Genomic DNA, 22,256 nt, shown 5'->3' on the forward strand with positions numbered 1-22,256 from the left:
CTTCTGGTTCAGTCCCCTTATCTCCTAGTTCTGTAATATAACCCCCCACATTATTCTTTAAATATTCTTGCAACTATGCATACAAGTTGCCAGTGACAGTGAAAATTGGTACAACTGAAATGAAGAGGAATTTGGCAGCACCCATCAAATTACCCACGGGACCAAGTAGCTGACTATTAGAAACTTATTTTATTCTTACGTATTTGCAGAATGAGTTAAGAACAAGTTTATTCATTGACTCATTGTTTGTAATAGTGAAAGACTGGAAGCAGTCTCTTCACAAGATAGAAACAGCTTCAAAAAGGGTATAGCAATGGAGTGGGAAAATGTTATAGGAAAGGGATGTGAACTGTTTTTTTTTTCCAAGACAGGGTTTGTCTTGCTGTCCCGTACTTGCTTTGTAGACCAGGCTGGCCTTGAACTGGCAGAGATCCACCTGCCTCTGCCTCCCTGAGTGCTGGGATTACAGGTGTGCCCTACCGTGCCCAGCCTTCTATTCAGAAATTTTAGGATACATTAATAATTTAGAACTAAAGCACCAAATAGTGGTTACAGTTATCTGCCACTGGATTAAGTGTGTGTGTGTGTGTGTCCGTGTGTGTAAATTATCTCAGGAAGAAGATACTCAAAAAGCCTAAAATGCCCATTGCCTCTGGGAGCTGACTAGATTTTTAGGTAAGAGGGGTAACAGATAAAACAGTCACAGGATATGCAATCATATGTATTTCTCATTTGCAAGAATAAATTTCTTCTAGAATGCTTTGGCATTTGCATTTCTGAGACAGAGGATGCCTACAATAAGCAGTAAGAAGTTTTGCTTTGCCAAACTTAATAGTTTTTATTTTAGGATTAAGGAGGTTTTTAACAAGAGTCAGCAGCAGCAGCCTAGGCCTAGAAACTGTTTCCACTGTGAAGCTGCATGCTCTATTTTTGGCCTTAAACCTATCTTCAGCTTCTCCGAAATCAGGAGTACCCTGTGCCCTATCAATTAAAGTGAATGTACTTTGAATTAAAGGTGTAAGTATGAGCCTGAAAAGATTAATTCTTTGTAAAAGGATGACCTTCAGCAGTTAGATCCAATTAGGCATTTTTCCAAGTATATATCTTCTTGATGGGACAAGACCACTACTTATAATCAATCACACTCATCTTTTCAAAGGTGAGACTTAGGTCCAGAGTCATAAAGAGGGACTCGCAGAGGCAAACTCCACAGCTCTCAGTGGGGATCATGATGGTTGGTTATTGCTTTTGTGATATTAATATTTAAAAAAAAATTCATGAGGGCATTCTAGGTACAGCTCACACATACACTTCTTTTACAGTGGCCTGAATAGAAAAAAAAAAAAAAACTAATTTAAACAAGACCAATTAAATGAGAAAGGAGCAATGACACCAATTAATACTGAACTAATAAGTGCCTTTGTTGTTTCCTCCTTGACTCATTTCATTATTAGATATAACACTAGTGAGTTTTTCTTAATGATCTTTTTTCTTACTAGATTAGTTTTAATTTCACTTTTGTTTATCTATAGCATCCACAGTGAAGATTATTAATGAGTTTTTGGTGATTGTTTTATATTAGCATGCAAAATGCCAAAGGATGTTTCTTTCTCTTAAAAGTGAAATGACTTGAGTCTTTCTGTGTCTGTCAGGTATTCCCTGTCTAGAAGTATAATCTCTATATTTAGGATAGAGTATTTGGCCTCGTGCTGCCATTCATTAAAGCCATAAACAAGGGAGACTTTAAGTGTAGTTGTACAAATGGGGGGGGTAGTGGTAGTTGGGAAGCATATAAAGGAACAAGCAGAAATGTTTTGCACACCTCAGCAGCTGACTGTTGGAACCAAATGGGAAAATATACAGCTACCATGAACATAAACGTCTGAAGATACTCGATTCTCTTACATAATGTAATATTTTCATATGCCATCTTTTAACATACTTTAAAAGAAATTTTTAGTGACTAATACAACATAAAAGACTCCCTCTAGAGTTTATGAGGGCAAACTATAATATTAAGAAATCAATTACTCATTCTTTTATATATACATTATTAGTGAGGTTTTTTTATTTTGTCCTCATAGGACATGCTATATTGCAACAAATCAACTATAAATATTCGGCCATGTGAAACTGTTCAGTCTGTTCATGTGTTTGTTTTTCTGTTGTAAGGAACAATTACTTTTACTTTTGTACTGGAAAAAAACCAAGACCACACACATATTAAGTAATACTCTGTTGTAGAGTAAATCCTCAATCAGAAAGTACTTATTTATGAAATATTTGAAATAAAATTAGGAAGACTAATTGTTTTTCTTTCAAGTAAATTGATGAGTATGTGCATTTTATTGGGTCTGAGTTCTGAAATTATAAACTAGTTCTAAAATGGTTTCAGAACATTCCACATTTATCTCCAATTTATTCTATATTTTATGTAGGTATGTACGTACATACATACATACATCCACATACATATGTACTTTTTAGTAGTACTTCAGTAGTCAGATTGTGAAAGAGCCCTACTAGAAGCACAGAGGGTTAGTGGCAAAGTCGAGATGGTGAAATCTGAGGGCAAATGCAGGTTTCTGGGTTCAGGATTCAACATCTGGACTTGAGTTCTTGCCCTCTTCTTTGGCCCTTGTCCTTATGGATAGGTATTAAATGTGGATTACTTTTTCTAGGCAGTAAGAAGAGCTTTCTCTAAGTGGGTACTGGGTCCTTTCTGGCTTCTTGGCCTCCTTGTACTTAGGGTGGTCAGAGTTGATAGTCTAAAAAGCGTGGGAATGGTTATGGAGACTGACTGCATTTGGAATTCTCACGCTTTGTACATTGTCCACAGAGACCAGAAGATATCACACAGAGTTGAGAACTAAGCCTGGCGTATTCGATAGATCGCCTTAGTCATGCATGGCAGGAAGAGGAGCATGTCCAGGAGCATGCATTGGGAGATCTCTGTTTCTGTCTGACTCATTTTAACCCCTGACCCAGGCAATCCCATCCTGCATCCTAAGCTGGTTACTTAGGGTGTTCTTACTGACTTTATTTTAGTATATATAATTACTTTTAATTGATTACAGCTCACATTATCATTACTTAAATGAGAAAATTGTCTTAGATTTTCTGAGTGTCATTTAGTTTGTACTGAATACATATTTATGTGTACATTTTACAGTTTTCTGTATCTTATATAAAGTTTATTATCCAATGGAAATTTTGCAACATTCAGAGATCCCTGAATTTAGAAAAGACTTTTAACAACAAGTCACCTTATTGTTTTTCACATGATTTAATATATAATGCCTGTCTTGAACTCATTACAAGTGTCTGTTGTTCCTGATACTTCAAGATTCTGTTACTAAACTCCTACTGTTCAGGGAAATATGAAAACTGTTTAAGATAACACTTAGACTAAACGCTTCTAAAACTGTATATTCTGGAATAAGACTCAAGTTTATTGAGTTAGTGTGGGTTTTATGAAATGAACATCTTGTTTTGGGAATTTTATGTTATCGGCATGCTCATTAAGGTAAATTTCATCAAATATATCTATTCAGCTATTGTTATTATATACCTTATCATTAAGGTAAATTTCATCAAATATATCTATTCAGCTATAGTTATTATAACTATATATTCCACTTGAGAAAAGATTTGGAGGTAACCTAAAACTGGAAAATGCTGTCTTCACATTATAAAAATTGAGAGTAATTTGGTTTGATTAAACTCTGCCTCATTAGATTTTAATGTGCTTTATGTTATGTGTTTCAGAAACTCCAGAAAGGAACTTAATGACATACGATTTGAGTTTACTCCAGGAAGAGGCAAGTTTTAATTGAAATTATTATTTTGGTGGAACAAGAAACAAATGAGAAATTGATTATAAGCGTATGGTTATAATTTGCTATTCAAAAATGTTTTGTCTACAAACAAACAAAGAAAGAAAGAGCTTGCTGGCTGGAAGGATTGTACTCACTACATGAATCCCAGAGACACGTGTGGCAGGGTGTACATACACATGTAAATTAGATGTATTAGCTTAACCATGAAAATGCACGCTAACAATGCAGCTTTTAATGGAAATGACAGTGAGCATGGTGTTGCTCCATGGAATAACAAACTCTGCCTCTCTTATGGCCTCCATGTCATTTGAATATCTCAACTATGTTACTTCAGCTGCTTAATGGATGGACTGCTCCTGCTCGTTCATACATCTCCTGGGTGCCAGAAGACAGAACCATGTATTGCTTTTTATTATTATTACTGTTATTATCTTTTGCGACAGGCATAGAGTCTGACATGCAGGAGAATATCAGAAGACCTTGGTTAATAGATACATAACACAAGGAAAAAAAAAAAAAACTTGGTTCACGTCATTTACCATATGACCACAATAGTCCAGAGAGATTGAAAACCAGATGCTAATACATGCCAAATTTGTAACCGTTTTCAGTGACCTGTGGTTTCTCATTTTTATGTACATGCAAAGAGCCCCCTCAAAGTCGGCCATGAGTACCTTTGTGAAGTATAGTCGTCTCACTCATTCTGACTTGTTAGTGTCCATAGCTCATAGCCCGGTGCTCATTCTACATAACCTACATCTCCATTAAGAGCATCGTATTTGCTAAACCTTCAGAAGCCCAACATGCAAGGACTCATGGCCTGAGAGCCGGTCAGTATACCGCCCTGGTTGCCTCACTGTTGTTGTCACCTGCTAGAAGATGCCGGCTAACTGCCTTGAGGAGCCAGAGTGAGTGACAGGCACTTCAAGAAGTTGCTGTGTCCCGTCTCTATACGCTCATGAGAGGGTTTTGTTTTGTTTTGTTTTTGGTACTGCCAATCAAATTATGCTCCTAGACTTTGAGCAGTCCCAGGTTTACCCTAGTTCTGATTGAATCTCTGTAAATGCAAAAGTTAGACCATTCCCTGGATATTTGAATTGGATAAAACTATGAAGTATCTTTTACAAAATAAATGCTCCTGAGCTTGCTAGCCGAGTTTTCTTTTCAAGTGTATCCATCTTTAACAGTTTGAGATTGTACAACACCAGTCGCAGTTACCAAAAAGCCATCTATTTTGTCATAGTATAAACATATTGACCAGGCAACGTTGTGAATAAAATCTGGTAATTATATAATAGATGTTCTGAGTACAAGAAAGAGCAGATTCTCATTTTAAGGTTCCTTCTTTTCATCTGGTCATTTAAAATTGACTGCAGCCATGAAAATCAATTTTAATTTTAAGAACTAACAAAGAATAAATTCCCAGCTTGGAGATTTGTGTGGATAAGATGGTCCTGCCATCAGTAGTCCATTTGCACTGCCTTTGGCAGACTTGTTTGCCAGGGACTGATGAATAGCCTCTTCCTTCTGTTGCCCAGGTAGAAACCATAGCCTTAGCTTAGGTAATTGTGTCATTTCCTGGACAGCGAGCATGGGTCTCTTCATACCGGATGCACTGTGTGTAACTCCTGGTGCTACATGTTCTTCAGGCATTGTCTGTGATATATCTGTGCGTGTACAGCTCATGTGCACTGCATTTGTGCTGCCTGTAAACAAGCATAGTTGTAGATGGCATAAGCTGTGATGTGCACACAGAACATTCTCTGTTGTCTTTTGAGGACGCTGATTTACTATGTTGTATACTCTGGAAAGAAGATGTTGACATGTGATGTTTTAACCTGTTTCAGCATTGACTTAAAGCAAAACTAAATTGCTAGTAAACTTGAAATAATCGTTTCCTATTTCTGGTCTAAACTATTACAGGTGTCTTACTTACCTGTACAGAAAATGACCGCTTAATGTCATATTACAGAGACAGGCTGTACTTCCCATCTTGTCCAGCTAGCATTAGCCATTTGCCACTTTGATATGATCCATCTGGTGCCCAAGAGGCCTGAAAATAGGACATGCTATCCAATTTAATCACCAGGGAGTGGCTATCACTCTAACACTGGTTTAAGTGCTAGGCCTCGGTGTAGCTTTGTTTGACATGTCTCCTTTCAGCTGCATTTGGAGAGTGTAGCTGCTTGCAGAAATGTAACATTCAAACCTTGTAGCTGCTGGCTACCACTCAAAGTATAAATGATTTCCTGCTGGAAGCCTGTCACCTACTTCTGTTCAGCACCTTCATTAGAAAGGTTTCCTGTCCTGGAGATTTGGTTGATCTCCAGGAAGATGAAGATTCCGGGTGCCAGCAGCTTCAGAAAGAGAATCACGGTCAGAACATAACCATTCAGGTCCATTCAGCTATCCTCAGGTCCCCTCATTCGGAGTCATTCCATCAGAGACCTTTATAAGCTTTATTCGTAAGGTTTGACAAAAGGGGAAGGCCTTTTTCACACAAGTTTACCTTGTGTGGAATTCTGTTACTTAGTGAGCTTTCCACACAAACCCCTGCCATCCATTCAGTGGCTTGCATCCTATTATGAAATGGGAGAAAACCTCGATCTTTGGAAATATCGGGTATATACACTGAGTTTTGATCCTTCCTGGAGATTGAGCAAGGGAGAGAAAGTGCAAAGGAGTCTGCGATGAGTTTGGAATACCCTTTGGTGTGGCGTTGTCATCACCGTCACCGTCACCAGTTATTGTATTCGTAAAGTTACAGGTAGAACACTTTAAACCTCCCAGATTAGTGAAGAAACTGGTCACATGCGTGTATGTGCGTGCATATGGCAGACACGAGCAATGTGTATGTACACCATGTGTATGTACACACCCCTGCTCTGTGAGCTCATTTACTTAGTCACAATAGCTGGTTTATGCTGAGGGTAGATTTCTGTTTTGATGTCTGTTTGATGCAGCATCTATAATGGTCAGATGTTCCCTGGCTTTGGAAAACAATGATCATGTCGGCCCCTCACTAGTCCATGCTTTTTGTAGCCAGTGCTACTAGGTGTCTGGCATAACATCTGGAGGCCATGGAGACCAGGCCATCTCCTTTATTATAACACAGGGTTCTGGAATAGTTCTTTTAAGCATACTGCAATTTTCAGTTCCTCCTTGAAAAGTCTTTCTATAGAAGTTAGCAGTGTTACTGTGCCATTCATAACCTCTCAATTAAGTAATTTTAGCTCTATTCACTTGCTGCAAGCCTGTTCAGTCCCATCTTTATGGGATTGCCAACTCCTGTCACTTATCATTGAGAAGCCACATTATTTTACCCAGCCATATTCTCTAAGAGAATGAATCTGTTGCTATCAGATGATCAATGTTGTGTTAAAGGATTTTTTTAATAGCATGCATTTAAATAACTCATCTTAATAGTCCAACAAGCCCATGGGCTGTTTGTACTAAGTATGAGCTTGTATCAGATCCTACCCATTCAACCTTTGCTATAAATTCTTAACTTCATAGCTACAAGTGATTGAAAAGGATTGATGATGGCTGGAATTAACCTTGGCAAGAAAGAAAAGCAAAGTCATAGAGAACACTTAAGTCTTCCAGTGTATACTGGAGGATTAATTCAGAGGATGGCCAGAGGGAAAAGTTTTTTGGTTGACCAAAGTGAAATAAATATTATTACAGTAACATCTGTTAAAGGAAAAACAAAATACAAATTGCTTGTGGGAAAATATACCTCATTGTGTTTCTAATTTTTTTTTTCCTGATAGGATCTGAATTGATGAATTAAAATCATGTGGGTGATTTTAGTAAATGAAAAGTCTATCTTTTATATTGTGCTGGGCTCTTGATTTTTATGTTCTGGTTTCTAATACATATTCATCTCACATTTGGACAGATACAGCAGATGGTGTGTCTCAGGAGCTCTTCTCTGCTGGCTTGGTTGACGGTCATGATGTAGTTATAGGTAAATTGTTTTTTAGTATGCAGTATCCTTTTGTTGATGTATCAAATAGAAATTTGCTTAGAAACAAAATATTTTATTAAGGAATAATTCACTGTAAAATTTAAAAGAGAATCTTCATAAATTCTATGTTCATGTGACATTGCATTAAGAATCGTATTTAAATTTCTTCAAAGGTGTTTCATGTATTTCCCTCCCCTTTTCCTAAGCATGGTTTATCCAATGAGGTATCACAAGTATCACAAAGAACGAATCATTTTGTAGTTCTGTATTTAGGTTGGAGAGGGCCTTAAAGATCATTCAAACCAGTTCATCTGTTGTCCAGGTAAGGAAACGGATTCGTAATAAAATTCTCTGTTTCTCCAGAGTTGTGCAGCGGGTGTGCAGTCTTTTACTTGAAAATGGTCTCTCTGCCATTCATCATTTTTTCTAAATCAAAAAAAAACCTGCCCAGAGCTAGGGAAGCTTGCATGAGCCATGCATGTTGATAGAACAAGCAGCCTCATGTAGGTCTGCCAATGATTATGTGTTAAGAAGGCTCTTAGCGTCATCTAAGCAAGCCTGGTATGGCTGCCTCTGTTCCCTGAGCATCAGCATGCCCCCTGGAAACAATGGGTCTACAAAGCTTTTAAACCGTGGTCTGTCACTATGCATTCCTAATAATGACTAAGTGAGGAGGTTACATAGTATATGAGTGATAAAGATTTGATTTAATTATAATTACATTAAGAAGAATGTAGTTAAGGCAAAATATTCTTTAAAAATAATTCTTCATAACATCCTTTTAAAAAAGCAATGTTTAAAAATGCATGTTGTTTGATTTTGTGTTGTATTAGTTTTGAGACAGGGTATCTTGTCTGTGAAGCCCAGGCTGTTCTGGAATTCACTTTGTAATCCAGGCTGGCCTCGAACTCACAGAGATCCACCTGCCTCTGCCTTCCCATTGCTGGGATCAAAGGTGTGTGCCACCATGACCTGTTTTAATTCCACGTTTTAAAGCATTCAGTTATTCTAAATAAGTCCTTGCTTAATCGTGGTGGTGGAATGTATGACTGAGGGAATATGAGGCAGATTAGCAAATCTGTTAGAATTGGCTTCTAGAAACCTGGTAATACAGATCATTGTGAAGTAAATGTATATATTTTATTTAAATGAGAGTACACACTGGTTTATAGTACAAGTTATAATTCTGGCTAAAAACTTAGCATCACTATCTTATATGAAAAATGGTATGACAAATGCAAAGTAGGAAAACTACATTCCTTTGCATTAATCATAGAGTAAGTGTAAACAATTAAAGCTCTTCTATCTTTACCAAGTAGTGAATACAAAAGGAGACATGCCATATTCTACCTGAAATATATTTATGTAGATAGTGTTTCCTCATTCCTCCTTGTCTTCCAAACTTTTTTTTAAAGATCCTGTTAGGTCTTTTGACCAGCTGAGTTCTTAACTGTTTTCTGATAAAATGTGAAGTGAAGAGTCAGAAAAAAATGTCAGCCCAGCTTCAGTGCCTTGTTAAAATTTCACCTCTGACTTCTTCCTCTTAACCCTTCAGTTCCTTGTTTAGAAAAAAAACAAACCGACAAACAAAGATACCTTTGTTTCTTAGTTTACTCAAAGAAGTAATGAGAACAGTTAATGCCAAAATCAGGATACACTGAAATATCTATTTCCTTAAAGAAAGCTGTTTTCCATGTACTAAGCAGACAAAATTAAGAATTAATTGGCAAAGTAGACTTCAAATACTAACTCACCCCAGGAGGAATGAAATAATGAAGGAAGGTGTGTGTTGGGGGTGGGAAATTTCTGTTCTTCTGTTTTGTTTTCACTTACTGAAACAAGAAACATAGCTGACCCTGGACCTGAAGTTACTCACCTCCGGCCTCTGGCCCTTAAGTGCTGAGATTTCAGGTGTGTGCTGGACACCGATGTTCGCATCAGTGCTGTGAGGTAAAAGCAGCAGGTTGATTTAGTCACGGTTTCACAGACAAACTGGAGAGCCGAGGAGGCCTCCAGGATGTCACCCGCAGTCCTTGGTGCTGGGGCCTGGTGACTCTTGAGAAAGCTTGTCCTTGTCCAGGCTCTGTAGACAACTTGGACAACCTGTGCATCGCAGGAAAAGCAAACGTAACAAACTTATTTTTCCCCAAAGCAGTAGATATGTCATTTTATATTTCAGCTGTTTATATTTCACAGATAAAAATTCTTACCCCTGATCCCACTAACCAGTCTCAGAAACTCCCGCTGTCTCCCTGTCCATCCTGTCCACTCTTCACTACATACGACATCTCAAAGCTGAGCCTCTCAAAGCATTTGAAATTCTCCCTGCATCTTAATACAGCTATTTTCTTCCAAGGTCTTCTAAGGAAATTTGCTAACAGGCCTGTCTTGCCTCCATTTCCCTCCTTACCTTGATCTCCTGAACACACTGCAGCCAGCTTTTGACCTTCCTATTCCACTCCAGCTGTCACTCTCCTGCCCCATCTTGAGAAGACAGGCCTGACAGGTGCAGTGCTAGGTGCAGCTGGAGTGGACTGAGTGATGTGGTGTTCCAGGACCTGTGACCTGAGAATGGCTGTCACCTTCCTACGTCTGAAGTTCATTGTCTGTCGTGTTCTTAACTGGCCTGTCAGAAGTACTGGACATAGAAGGTACGGCCTTCTTCCATGACTAGCTGCTCATTTGAGCTTTTGAACCTCCCCCCCCGCCTCTTTCTTCTTCCTCCCACCTTGGGAGTCATTTCTTCTCAGTGTGTTACTCATCATCTTTCTCACCTGTAGACACTGATGTATCCAAGGAATCTAAGAACATTTCTTTCTTCTGTGACTACTTCTTCTTCTGGCATGGCGTCTTGCTTCTGTTCTTTAACTTTCTGACTCAGACCCTTCTTTGGAATTGTAGACTCATAGCAGGATCCTTCTTTTGTGTTTTAATCATCTTTCCTTAGGAAGGCAGTCACCATGTGAAATTTAATTTTCAGTCTCCAAAATGCAGCCCTTGGTGCTTCCGGCCCACCAGCCCTACAGTGGTTCTTCTTTCTCAGGGTAACCTTGCTCTGTCTCTGGGTCTTCATGCCAATGACTGGGACTTACCCCTGACTTTTCTTCCTTTCACACCCCTCTTCCAAATCGTTATGTGTACAGCATCCTAGTACTAGCCATCACCTTGGCTTTCGTCTGTATTGGTTTTTTGTTGTTGTGGCAAAATACCCAACAAAAACAGCTCAGTGAAGGGAGGATTATCTTTGTCGCAGCTTGAGAGAATATAGCCCATCATGGCATGGAAGGCATGGTGGTATTCATGGCAGCTGGAGCATTTGGCCAAGTCTGGGAGACATGGCAGCAGAGGTCTCAGGGAGCCCTAGGTCAGTGCCAGCCCTCCCTCTAGCTCCATCCTACAGATATCCAGTCAGGCCAGGTATCCAAAAGGCTCCGAAACCATCTCCAACAGCAGATCAGGCATTTGAGTATATGAGCCTATGGAGGGACATTTCACATTCGGGCCACCCCCGGCCCGATTATTAGCCCCACGTCTTTACTGGTATCCCAGATTCTGTCTTTCTCACTGTTGTCAGCTAGAGATGGCTAAGTAAATTAGATCAGACATAAAGGGCTATGTGACTACAGGTCCGTGAAGTGCCCAGTGTGCAGGCAAATACATAGAGGGAAAAGAAGGAAAGAGTTGTGAGGAGTAGGACACAGAGGCTGTGGAAGCGATGGCTACTTTGAAATTAAAAGCCATCATGGATATGCAAACTTTGAGACTGTTCCCAAAGCCACTAAACTGGGAACTTCATTTGTGTATGAGTCACAGCCCAATTGAAAAAAATGACCAGATTATTTTAATGCTTTAATCAAAGCCTGTAATGGCCTTCTGCCCACATGCCACTGGCCATGGCATGTATGTCTCTTTGGTGTATGTCCCAGTCACTTCTCAAGCCACCTCTCTTCTCTCCACCGTGCTCACACCCACCAGCTCACACCAGCAAGCTACACTTGCCTGTCTTCCAGCATGCCCCTCTGAAAGCAAACATAGGCCCACCCTGTATCTCTTGGTGCTTTGTCAAAGTCCTCTACTGAAAGTCCTCTACTGAGTCCTCTACTGAAAATGGCATGACCTTCCCAACTCTCTGCGTTCTTCATGGCTTCCAACTTCCTGCTTCGTCTTTCCTCGAGCAGCACATTATGTTGTTCACTTATGTTAGTAGCTGTAAGGTTTCTTCTTAAACACAATTTTTCCTTCCTTCCTTCCTTCCTTCCTTCCTTCCTTCCTTCCTTCCTTCCTTCCTTCTTCCTTCCTTCCTTTTCCTTTCCTCCTTCCTTACTCATTTAGTTATTTGGTTAGCTAGTTATTTAATTAGTTGTCTATCATGTAGCATCTCACTGTGGAACCAGGCTAGCCCCAAGCTTGTGATCCTCCTGCCTCAGCCTCCCAAGTTTTGCCTTTACAAATGTGCTTAACCACACCAAGCTAAGCATTAGTTTCTTAAAAAGACAGTTGATTTTCTCTGTTTCAGGCTGATCCACTGCTGAAGTGCTTCACTTCTAAGAGTGAATCCCCAACCGACACTTGTCCAAAATTCTGTTCTGATCTCTATATCTATCTCCTAACATTTTCATATTGAATGTAGGAGAGTAGTATTTTGAGAATCTTATTTTAAAAATAGTTAAATTCGAGTAGCCTTTACACCATGAAATAAGCTCCTATGAAGGAGGCTGTACAAAAAAAGGAGCCTTTTCATGTGCATTTCTTTGGCTTCCATAATATAAAGTCACTAACATTTAAATAGATTAAAAATCTTTTTTTTTTTTTTTTACCATCAGCATTTTTCTTTTGAGTTAGAAAAAAATGCTTATGGTAGCACGAAAAAGCTGAAAAAAAAAAAGCAACAGCATGTGTGAGAGAGCAGTGGGTGCTGTGACTTCTACTCTAGCATAGCAAACACAGATTACAAAAGTCTGCATTACCTAGCTGCAGGGTAATCTTCCTGGAGAGTGCAAAGCTTTACAAAGTACAGTTTGGATTGAAGGAAGACCAATGCACGGCACAGAGTGATTGCTTTCAAGCAGAACAAGGGCTGTGCAAAATTAAATGCACTGTTTGTAGACTGAAATCATAAACCAACTTCAGTTATGCTTACATTTAGCACTACCTTAGGCAAGAACAGGAAACACTTTTAGGCCTTGTGTAAATAGACATGCATAAGACAGCACTGCCTTCTGGGTGGATGTTGGTTTAAAAAAAGAGAATTTGTGAGATAAAAACGTAGGTGATATGCATGTATAAATTTGCTTATCTTGTCTGTCTCGGTTGGCTGGAAAATGTAAATAGACAAGAAAGGAGTCCTTATTCCAGTTATTTCAAAGAGGATTGCCAAGGAAAACTGACTCAGAGAGAAAATCCCCTCTCGCCCCTGAAAAAAAACCTGCCCATTGGAAAATGAAGCCGCCCTAGGAGGTGTCTATGCAGAACAACATGGCTTTCTCTATGTAATAAAATTAGTTCTGAATTTTGCTCTAGACTTGTACGTGGTGTTTGTAATTTTCTTTAATGAGTTTTGGAACCTCTCCAGAAGGATAGAGGAATAGGGTAGGGGTCCTTAGCCAGTATGTGTGTAAGGCCTATTCTGCAGCTCCTCAAAGCTGTCCACCCACAGCCTGAAGGCCCAGTGCAAAGGCCCAGGGCCAAATGCCTGCACAGAGGCGGGGAGGCTGTTGGGCCAGTTCATGTGAGCATAGTATCTGCTGACTGTTGTTGCTAGGGTTTCCTGCCACTCTGCCTGAGCTCTGTTACAACATATTGCTGGCTTTCTTTAGGTAGATTTTTGAAACCAGATGTTAGAATTTCTGTCTCTTTAAAAGAGAGTTGTATTTCTGCACTAATTTATGCAGTTTTACTCTCTGATACGTTTTGAGCCAGGAAGTTTATTGAAATGCATATGTCCTTGAAAGTTCTCTCTGGACTTTGAGACGCATTGTTCATGTTTCTGGGGCAGTCATTCTCTGCACCTGAAGAACTCATGTAAAATGTGCTTGCTGAATAAGACCCAGCGTAAATGTCTGCTCCCCTGCCTGCCGCTTCCCGGCCTGTGTGCTGGAGGGCAGCCTGTCCTTGTGCAGAACCCCAGAGAAGCAGCTTTTACCATTTTGTGACTTGTCTCTTTCATCATGCTGTACATCTGGTGCTCTTTCCACTTCACGGGGAGGCGGAGTCACCTTTACTGCAAGACCTGTCTTCTGAGTTGTTGGCTCTGTCACCCTTACGCTTACAGGTTCTGACTTGACATGATGGATGAAGAAACACGCTTAATCACATTTCAGAACTTTAGCACTGGACCAGTATATGAATAGATAATTTTGGGCAATGACAACATTGCCGCTCCTTTAAAATGAAATCATAAAAGGCAGAGGTTTTGTTGGTGCTTGTTTGCCTTTCTCTCTTCCTCTCTTTCTTATCACATGACTCTTAGCAAGGAAATACAGAGGGCTTCAAGTATCTCTTTTCCAGTAGGACATGTTCCAGAATGGGTGTTTCTGAGAGCTTGAACGGTGAGATCTCACTATCAAGATCTCATATGGGACACTTCTTACAAGTGTACATTGCCGGGATCCAAGCAGCAGGAGTCTTCAGCAGAGAGGGTGGGCATGGCACTGTCATATGCATCCCAGGTCTACACTCGAGTCCCTTTACTTTCTGTTTCCAGGAGCCTCTAGTGGTCAGCCCTGCCCACTTAACCACTGTATCTTCACGATATCACTAATCTTCTTTGTTTTCCCGCTCTGTTTGGTTATTTTATCTCCTTGGAAGTCTGCTTCACAACCATGCCAGTTAACTTCTAAAATTGTGTACTTGTATGCTGCATGTTTGAAAGAGCCTTTTTGCTGGCATAATTTTCACTCTAAGGAAGAGTTACATTAAAAAAGTTAAAACTAAACATGTTGGGGCTGGAGAGATGCCTCAGCAGGTGGGATCATTTTTTTTTTTCTCCATCTCCCTTCAGCATTGTTCAAGTCTGTTCTGAATGACTGGAATTATTGAGCAGCACCATGCTTCTATGATAAAGCCTCTAGGAAGAGTAAAATTCTCTTATGTTCAGTTCAGTGGTATTTCTATGGTGTTTAGTGATATTGAAATTGGTGAAGAAAATTTTTCCTTAACAAAAGAGGCTGTATTGTGCAGTCTTGTTATTTTTTAAAAGAGTGGTAGATAGTTTTTTGAAAAGAAGATAATTCCTTCCATCCTCTCTGGGTTTAGGCAGCTTCGGAGTCAGTTTAAATATGGTCAATAAATGTAGTTGAATGGTTTTTGATCGAAAGTCGTATGTCAAGGGGGCTGGAGAGATGGCTCAGCAGTTAAGAGCGCTGGTTGTTTCTTCAAAGGGCCTGGGATCAATTCTCACCACCCTCATGGTGGCTTATACCTCCAGCTCTGGGGAACCTGACACCCTCTTCTGTAGAGTGGTACATAGACCTACATACTGGCAGAATACCTGTATACATTTCTAAAAATAAAATGTAAAAATCTTCAAGACAAGGCAGTGTTAGTAATATCCCAGGGAAATACGGACTCCTTCTGTCTGTGAACACTATATTGATTACTTTCCTTAAGCACATTTTATTTTAAAGCAGTAGTAAGGAGTAGACAGTTACATATGGCAGGGTTTCTGATTTTATCAAAGGGCTACTGCCAGTTGACTGTAACTCACTGCTCCTGGCTGCCCAAATAACCCCATTGCTCTTTAAACGTAAGACTCATGCCGCAGGGAGAAGTGTTATGATGTCTGGACAAGCATGTGCACAGACACATACACAAAAACTACTTTTTTAAAAAAATGATTGTCTCTTGACAAGGGGAGGGGCGTTGCTGACCTGTCCTTTATAAAGAGTTTCTGATAGATGGCCAACGTGCAATTCAACACTGCCTTTCAAAATGTGCGCAAGCGCTGTTTCTAGGAAGTTCTGCTCTAAAACGGCATGTCGTCTCCCTAAAGATACTTTATTTCTATATCCCATGATTGTGAATCAGTACAGCAGTGAACTGCAGTGTAAACCGTGTTAAGCAGTTAACATCGTCACTTTTTATTTACTGAGGAATTGAGTGCCCTCTGTAGAGAACCCCTGACAACGACAGATTCCAGCTAAGGCTTGTCATTTAAGTGAAGTAAGAGCTGGCCAGTGGATTAATCTCAGTCCACAGAGTCCTGCTCTTTTCAGATCCTTTAAACTGTCCTGCTTTAATCAAAATGTTAATCTCCCTCTTAGTCCTAAAATCAGATACAGATATGCATGAAGATCATGCCCGGCCTAGCCAAACTTTCTGACTGTTGCATGAGCCCCAAATTGTCAGGGGCAATCTTCTGGTAGAACTAGTTAAAGTGTATTTATTTGTCTAGGGAACTATAGTCTCTGTGATCATATCCCCTTACTAACACTACCAGGTGTGTCAGGTGAAATGAGTCACGTTGGATAGTTCACTGAGAAGACATCATCCATCTTCGGTAGCCAAATGCGTATATGTGAGCATGTATGTGTCTGTATTTGGTATGTATCCATTTCACCAACCTCTGGGCTTACATGTTAAGTATTCTAGTAATAGTATAGGATTCTAGATATAGAAGTGAACAGTTGCACGAATTAATAGTCTGACAAGTCACTCACCACCAAGTGAAACTCCACTGCTGTTTTGTAAACCTACCAGTGTATCTCACAGTAATTCCTTACACAACAGGAAATGAAGCTGTTCTTTAGCCAATCAAACGTGAATTAAGCACCAAGAAAGAAAATAAGTCCACATTTTTTTTTGCTCAGTATTGGTTAATATCACTGTGTTGGCATCATATCCAATTATATGTAGCTTTGATCCTGCATCTTGAATTCGATTTTCATTTTTTGAGGAAGACTTTCTTGCAGACTCTAAGAAAACCTAGCTCTTAATCCTTGTAACAAACAAGCTTAGCATCCAAAAAACAGTGTATGAGAATGCTGTTGCCGCTTGAATCCATTTAAGACAAGGAGAGACTTTTCCTGGTCACCCACCAACAGATTGACCATGCCCTTGACATCAGGCCTGTGCTTTCCCAGCTGTAAAAGTCAACATTGGCGCACGCTGTTCAATAGCACAGGCTGTATTTGCTTGACATCCACTTTGCAGTGCTGGTCTCTCTGTGCTTGGTGAGCTTCTGGACGATTCAACAGGAAACCACAGCCAGGGAAGCATCCCGAGACATATGACTGCAAGTTCCTGGGCCCGGCTGGGCATCTGTCTGCCCTTACCCTACCACGGCAGACGGTGAAAGAGCTGCCTGTTCATTTGACTTGGGAAGCAATTTTTCCTACATAATTTCTCAACAGTAAAATGACTCACAACCTTAGTGAATTTCTTCAGCCATGAGATACACATTATCGGAAATGAGGATATCTCATACAAAGCATCTTTTCAGTAGTAGTCTCCTTGGAGACCTAATTTATAACTAGCTCTTGAGGCTTCATACCAGTTGTGTTTGTTGTTCAAGGCTCTAGAAAGCAGTCTATCCATGACTTAATTATTGTCTGGCCTTTCTTTGGCTGGGTAACTGTTGCCTTTACACATTACACATCTTTCTCACAGTTGTTTGTTTGTTTGTTTCTAATTCTTTTTGTCAATGGTGCTGGATCATAGGTAATCGCTATATACAACCAACTTCTGAAAATACAGAAAACGGCTTAGAAGACATGATTTAGTTGGTATTGCTCTTAGGATGCACACAAATATGGTAGATTTTTCTGGTTAATGGGCTCAGTCCCTGGCGCAGCAGGTTTGCTAGGGCTGTGAAGATTTCCTTGCAAAACAAATTTAGAAGTTGTGTTCAGTGTTTGAGAAATGCATATTATATATTATGTGTATGAGAAATTAGTTTTTTCAGTGTTTTTCTGTGTCAAACTTAAGCTTAATGTAATTCTTAACAGAGGCTTCATGTTGCATTAGCAGTGAGAGTTTAGATTTCTAGACATAGTCTGATATATCAGTGCATTTCAGATAGCTTCAAATTGGATAGGTGTTAGTCATTATAAAACCACTGGATACCCTTGCGAATTCCCAGAGAGAGGTGTCTCGGGGTTCTTAGGTTGCCTGTGCAGTGCTAGTGAACATGTGGTGTTTTCACTGGCTCCCCCCCCCATCTTTCTCCCCCTAAGAGATGACTCAGCAATGTCATCAAGTACCCTGTGGATGCCAATGCCCACATCATGTTTGCTGCTTCCAGAAGGCCCCGTGGCATACCTGTTACTGGTTATATGCCTATCCTCTAGATCTATCTGCTACAGCTATTCAGTGAATAGCATTTCACTCACCCTGTGTCAGGTACACCTGGTACACAAAACAGCCAGAGTCGTTGCCCTCGCAAAGCCTGAAGTCTTAACTCGAGAGCAGGCATTCCATAGCAAGGCAATACATGCGAGATTTCAAACCACGAGAGGCTCCCTTACAAAGGAAACACTGGGAGTTATAAAGACGGTTATAGATAGGGGCTGCACCTGGGTTTAGGAACAGAAAAGTCTTTCCTTTCCTGGGAGATGTGAGTGCTTGAGTCTGTCTGTGCTGGGCACGTGTGCAGAAAATGGACTCAGAATAAATGATCAGAATGGTCTTATTGAATAAGAAGAGAGGGCAGGGCCCAGATCAGGGTCTTACAAACCATACAAGCCACCATCCATAATGACAGTCAACTAAATCCAGCTGCTCAACTGAGACCCTTAAACATGATCTTCCTTGTTCTTTGTGCCTTCCTTGTTCTTCTATAAAGGAAGAGAAGTAGTTTTCTTTAGACTTACGTCCCTGTGCAGAGCATCAGAATACACATTTTAAGCTAGATGCCTTTATTGCCTAACTTTGACTCCTCCTTTATTTATAAATTACCATTATTATTCCATGAAATTTGTTATCACTGACAATTCCATACACGTGTAAAATGAATTCTGTTTAACCCATTCTCCTCTCTCATCCTTGTCAGTCCCCACAGGTCAGTCCCATGTTCATTGTTTTTGTTTTGTTTTGCCTCACTGATTTTTACCTGAACCGACTATGTGACCTTGGGCTTGGAGCTATGAGTTGAATCATTGCTATACAACTGATGACATTAGCTGTCTCTCCCTGAATCTATCCATAGCCCGTAGTTGAGCATAGAGGGTAGGGTCTCATGAATCCCTCCCCAATCCAGGATTGGGTGTGGACAGGCCCCATCTTGTCCAGGTCCAGTACGGGCAGTTGCACTCGTGAGATGTGTTTGCAACGGCTGCATCATGCCCTCAAGGTCGCATTTTGCGGACCTTCTTCCCACCTTCCAGCTATTACATGATGTTTTGTGAGCCTTGGAGGGGTGAAATACAGATTTCCTCTTTAGCGCTGAACACTCAACCATCACTGTTCTCAGCACCTTGAGCAGCCCGAGTCTCTTCCATTTAATCCCTTCACTGCACCTCTGGAGAAGCTTCTCTGATGAAGCACAAGAGAACCATTTGTCTATGGCTTTAAACATAAAAAGAAAAAAAAATCACCTTAGGGCTTACGACCTCCCCAGCCATGGGTTTTTGACCAGGCTTTATAGTACAAGACATGAATCCCCTTCCGTGCCATAGGCCTCACACCCAAACCGAAAGCAGTTTGCTATCCCAAAACATTCCTACCTGGCAAGTTGGCACTGTAGTTGATGGGGTTCACGGGAGATAAAACTGTTGCTATGCCCCCGCCCCCACCGCCCCAGTGCACACACCCAACACAGCATCCTACATGGCGCCATCAAGCTCTAGGAAAACTACTGGCACAGAGGATGCTTCCGCCTCAATCCCAGCTTGATTCTTCTACATCTTGCAACCAAGGCATGCGGTGTCGTCAACAACAGTGTGTTATCATGTAGTTCCAACGGGCAGCCAAGAGGAAGGAAAAGAGCCGTCCTTGCTGTGGACATTTTGAGGCCTTTCGTACCAACAGCTCATAGAGAGGTCTCCCAAAGCTGGTATTTCTAGGATTAGTAACATTCAGGTATGAAGAACATCTCCATTATAACTTTTTTTTAACTGAATGTCTTTTGTTATTGCTGTTGTTGTTGTTGTTGTTGTTTTTCTGAGACAGGGTCTCTCTGTGTAGCCTTGGCTGTCCTGGAACTCAAAGAGATCCACCAGCCTCTGCCTTCCTGAGTTGCTGGGATTACACCTCCATTGCCCAGCTATAACTATGTCCTTAATTAGCTTACAAAGCAGGTTTCTGCGTGTCTGCTTACATTCATCCTTCATTTGGAGTAACACACTCTTGTTTCTCTTAATTCCTCACTCCCTTCCTACTTAAACCTTTCTCTTCCCAGTGCTCCACCTCTCTACTCTCAGTCACCTATGTTCTACTATCTCCCATATCTTAAGACACATTCGAAACCGCACCCCCAAACCCCACCCCAAGACTGAGGCAAGTTAGTACCACAGAGGGACAGGAATATAATACTTGAAGACTGGAGAAACAAAAGCTGAAATGATGTTTCAAATTTCTAAATTTCTTTGTGTTTGAAGGCTTTGAAAATTCACTGGCAATTTAATGTTTCAGGCCCCAGAAGAACTTTGGAGATGCCATTTAGGAATTCTCAATCCAGTTATTCTATCAAAAGGAAATTCGAATTTTGAGAAAAGGCAACACATATGCATTAATTACAGGCATTTGCTTTATATTAGTTAGTGATCAAAGGGCCTTCAAGTATAGTCCCAAAGAAAAGGAAGTATGTTTTCTATTTCTTAGTATTGCCTTAATTTCATATAAATTATGGTGTGTGCTGAGGTAGCACCATATATACAGTGGGACTATTATTATTACAATAGAGTACAGAATGCATAAAATATTCATGTTCATTGAGTTAAAGTAAACCTGCCATTTCAAGTCCATTAATTGCAATAGAATTGAGTGAATTTTCTTCCGGGGACTAACACTATAATTGCCTAGATTAAAGTGAGCATTCAAAGGATTGTATTTCAGAATGCAGGCTCAGTAAAATAAGCTCTTCCTTTGCTACCTTTTGTCCTGTTAAAGTGGAAGTGGGGCTTGGGCAAAGTTTGCGTGTGATTTCTGGCTTGTTTATGAGTTGTCTGGTCTCAATAGTCATTCCTTTCTTTCTGTCTTTGCTTCAACTGGCTTTATTCTCTCCACGGTGCTTTCAAAGAAAATAGGCGATGAACATTTGTGAGCAGTAAAGCAGCTCACTCAGCGGCAGAGACACAGCCATTCAGGTTGTCCCCTCCATACCTGACATCATAACTACCTGAATCCAGATTGGTTCTGGTGAACTCCAGATTGCATAGTGCTGAAACCAGTTGCTGTCAGTGTCTTGAGTGGCTGCATGGCCTTCCCTGCACTGAGCTGTTTGAGGCTCCTTTCTCCAAGCCTCAGACCTGAGGTATTTCAGACTTGAGAGTAGTTTCCCAAACTTTTAAATATTTGCCTGTATATAATGACATATCTTACAGATGAAACCCAAATCTGATCGTAAAATCCATTTACATTTCATATTCACTTCACATAGCCTGAAGGCAATTTCTTACAATATTTTCATCGTCATGAGCCTGAAACAGATCTTCCAGTTTCCAGTGTGTATTTCTGCTTGTGGCATCATCCTCTCAGTGCTTAAAAAGGTTTTTTTGAATTTGGAACATTTCTGACTCCGGATTTTCAGATTAGGAATGCTCAGCTTGTGAGCTTTTTGTAGTTAAAATTGCTTCATCTTTATTGAGATGTTGAGAAACTCCTGAAGAGACCCTGTGGCTCAGGGAAGGAGCACAGCCCCAGGGGATGAGCCAGATCCCGTGACCCTGTCACTCAGCAAGTGCAGGGCTGGGACTTCTTCAGCTCTGCAGTCCTCAGTGCTTTCTGTACTCAGGGGAAACTCCTTAACCCTGGGCTGCCAGGGGCTGCCAGGGGCTACAGGACTAGCCGGACGTAGGGCCAGCCTCTCAGGCTGAGACAAATGGCATCTGTCCTTTCCGTTTTAGAGCCAATTCATCTACCTCTTGTACAACAGAAGATATCTTTTATGGAATCCCATCCTAGTTGGGAGAATCTAAAGGAAAACTGCGGGTTTTCATTGCAACTACAATGAGCAAGAAGTGCCAGTGGGGGAAAAATCAGATCTTCCTGTAGACCTGCTGTGGTGGGTTATTAATATTTAATATTGAATTATCTTTTAATTATACAGTGGTTATTCCTAAACCAGCTGTATACCCAAATCACCACACAGAGACTAGGATTATTTAATTAACCTAGAGTACAGTGCTGGGCAATAGTTACGCCATCCTAAACCCCCAAGCCTGCATACCTTCCTCCTATTCAGATTTCCCACATTATACTTGCTTTTAGTCATATCTTAGGTCCGGTTCATCTCTCCTCATGGTTCCAAGACCTCTCCTGCAGATCTCTCATCCCCAACTCCTCCCACTTGC

General features: G+C 40.6%; 1 protein-coding gene across 1 annotated transcript in view; it reads left to right on the forward strand.

Annotated features, from left to right (window-relative positions):
* Positions 1-22,256, forward strand: part of Stk39 (serine/threonine kinase 39) — a 203,374-nt gene that overhangs the window by 128,285 nt on the left and 52,833 nt on the right. The window contains exons 14-15 of the mRNA XM_055600610.1: positions 3,769-3,821; positions 7,741-7,809. Of these exons, the coding sequence (XP_055456585.1) occupies positions 3,769-3,821; positions 7,741-7,809 (122 nt within the window). The remainder of the gene's footprint in view (positions 1-3,768; positions 3,822-7,740; positions 7,810-22,256) is intronic.

The sequence above is a fragment of the Psammomys obesus genome, unplaced genomic scaffold (genome assembly GCF_907164565.1).
Source record: "Psammomys obesus unplaced genomic scaffold, mPsaObe1.curated_primary_1811, whole genome shotgun sequence".
NCBI classification, from domain to species: Eukaryota; Metazoa; Chordata; class Mammalia; order Rodentia; family Muridae; genus Psammomys; species Psammomys obesus.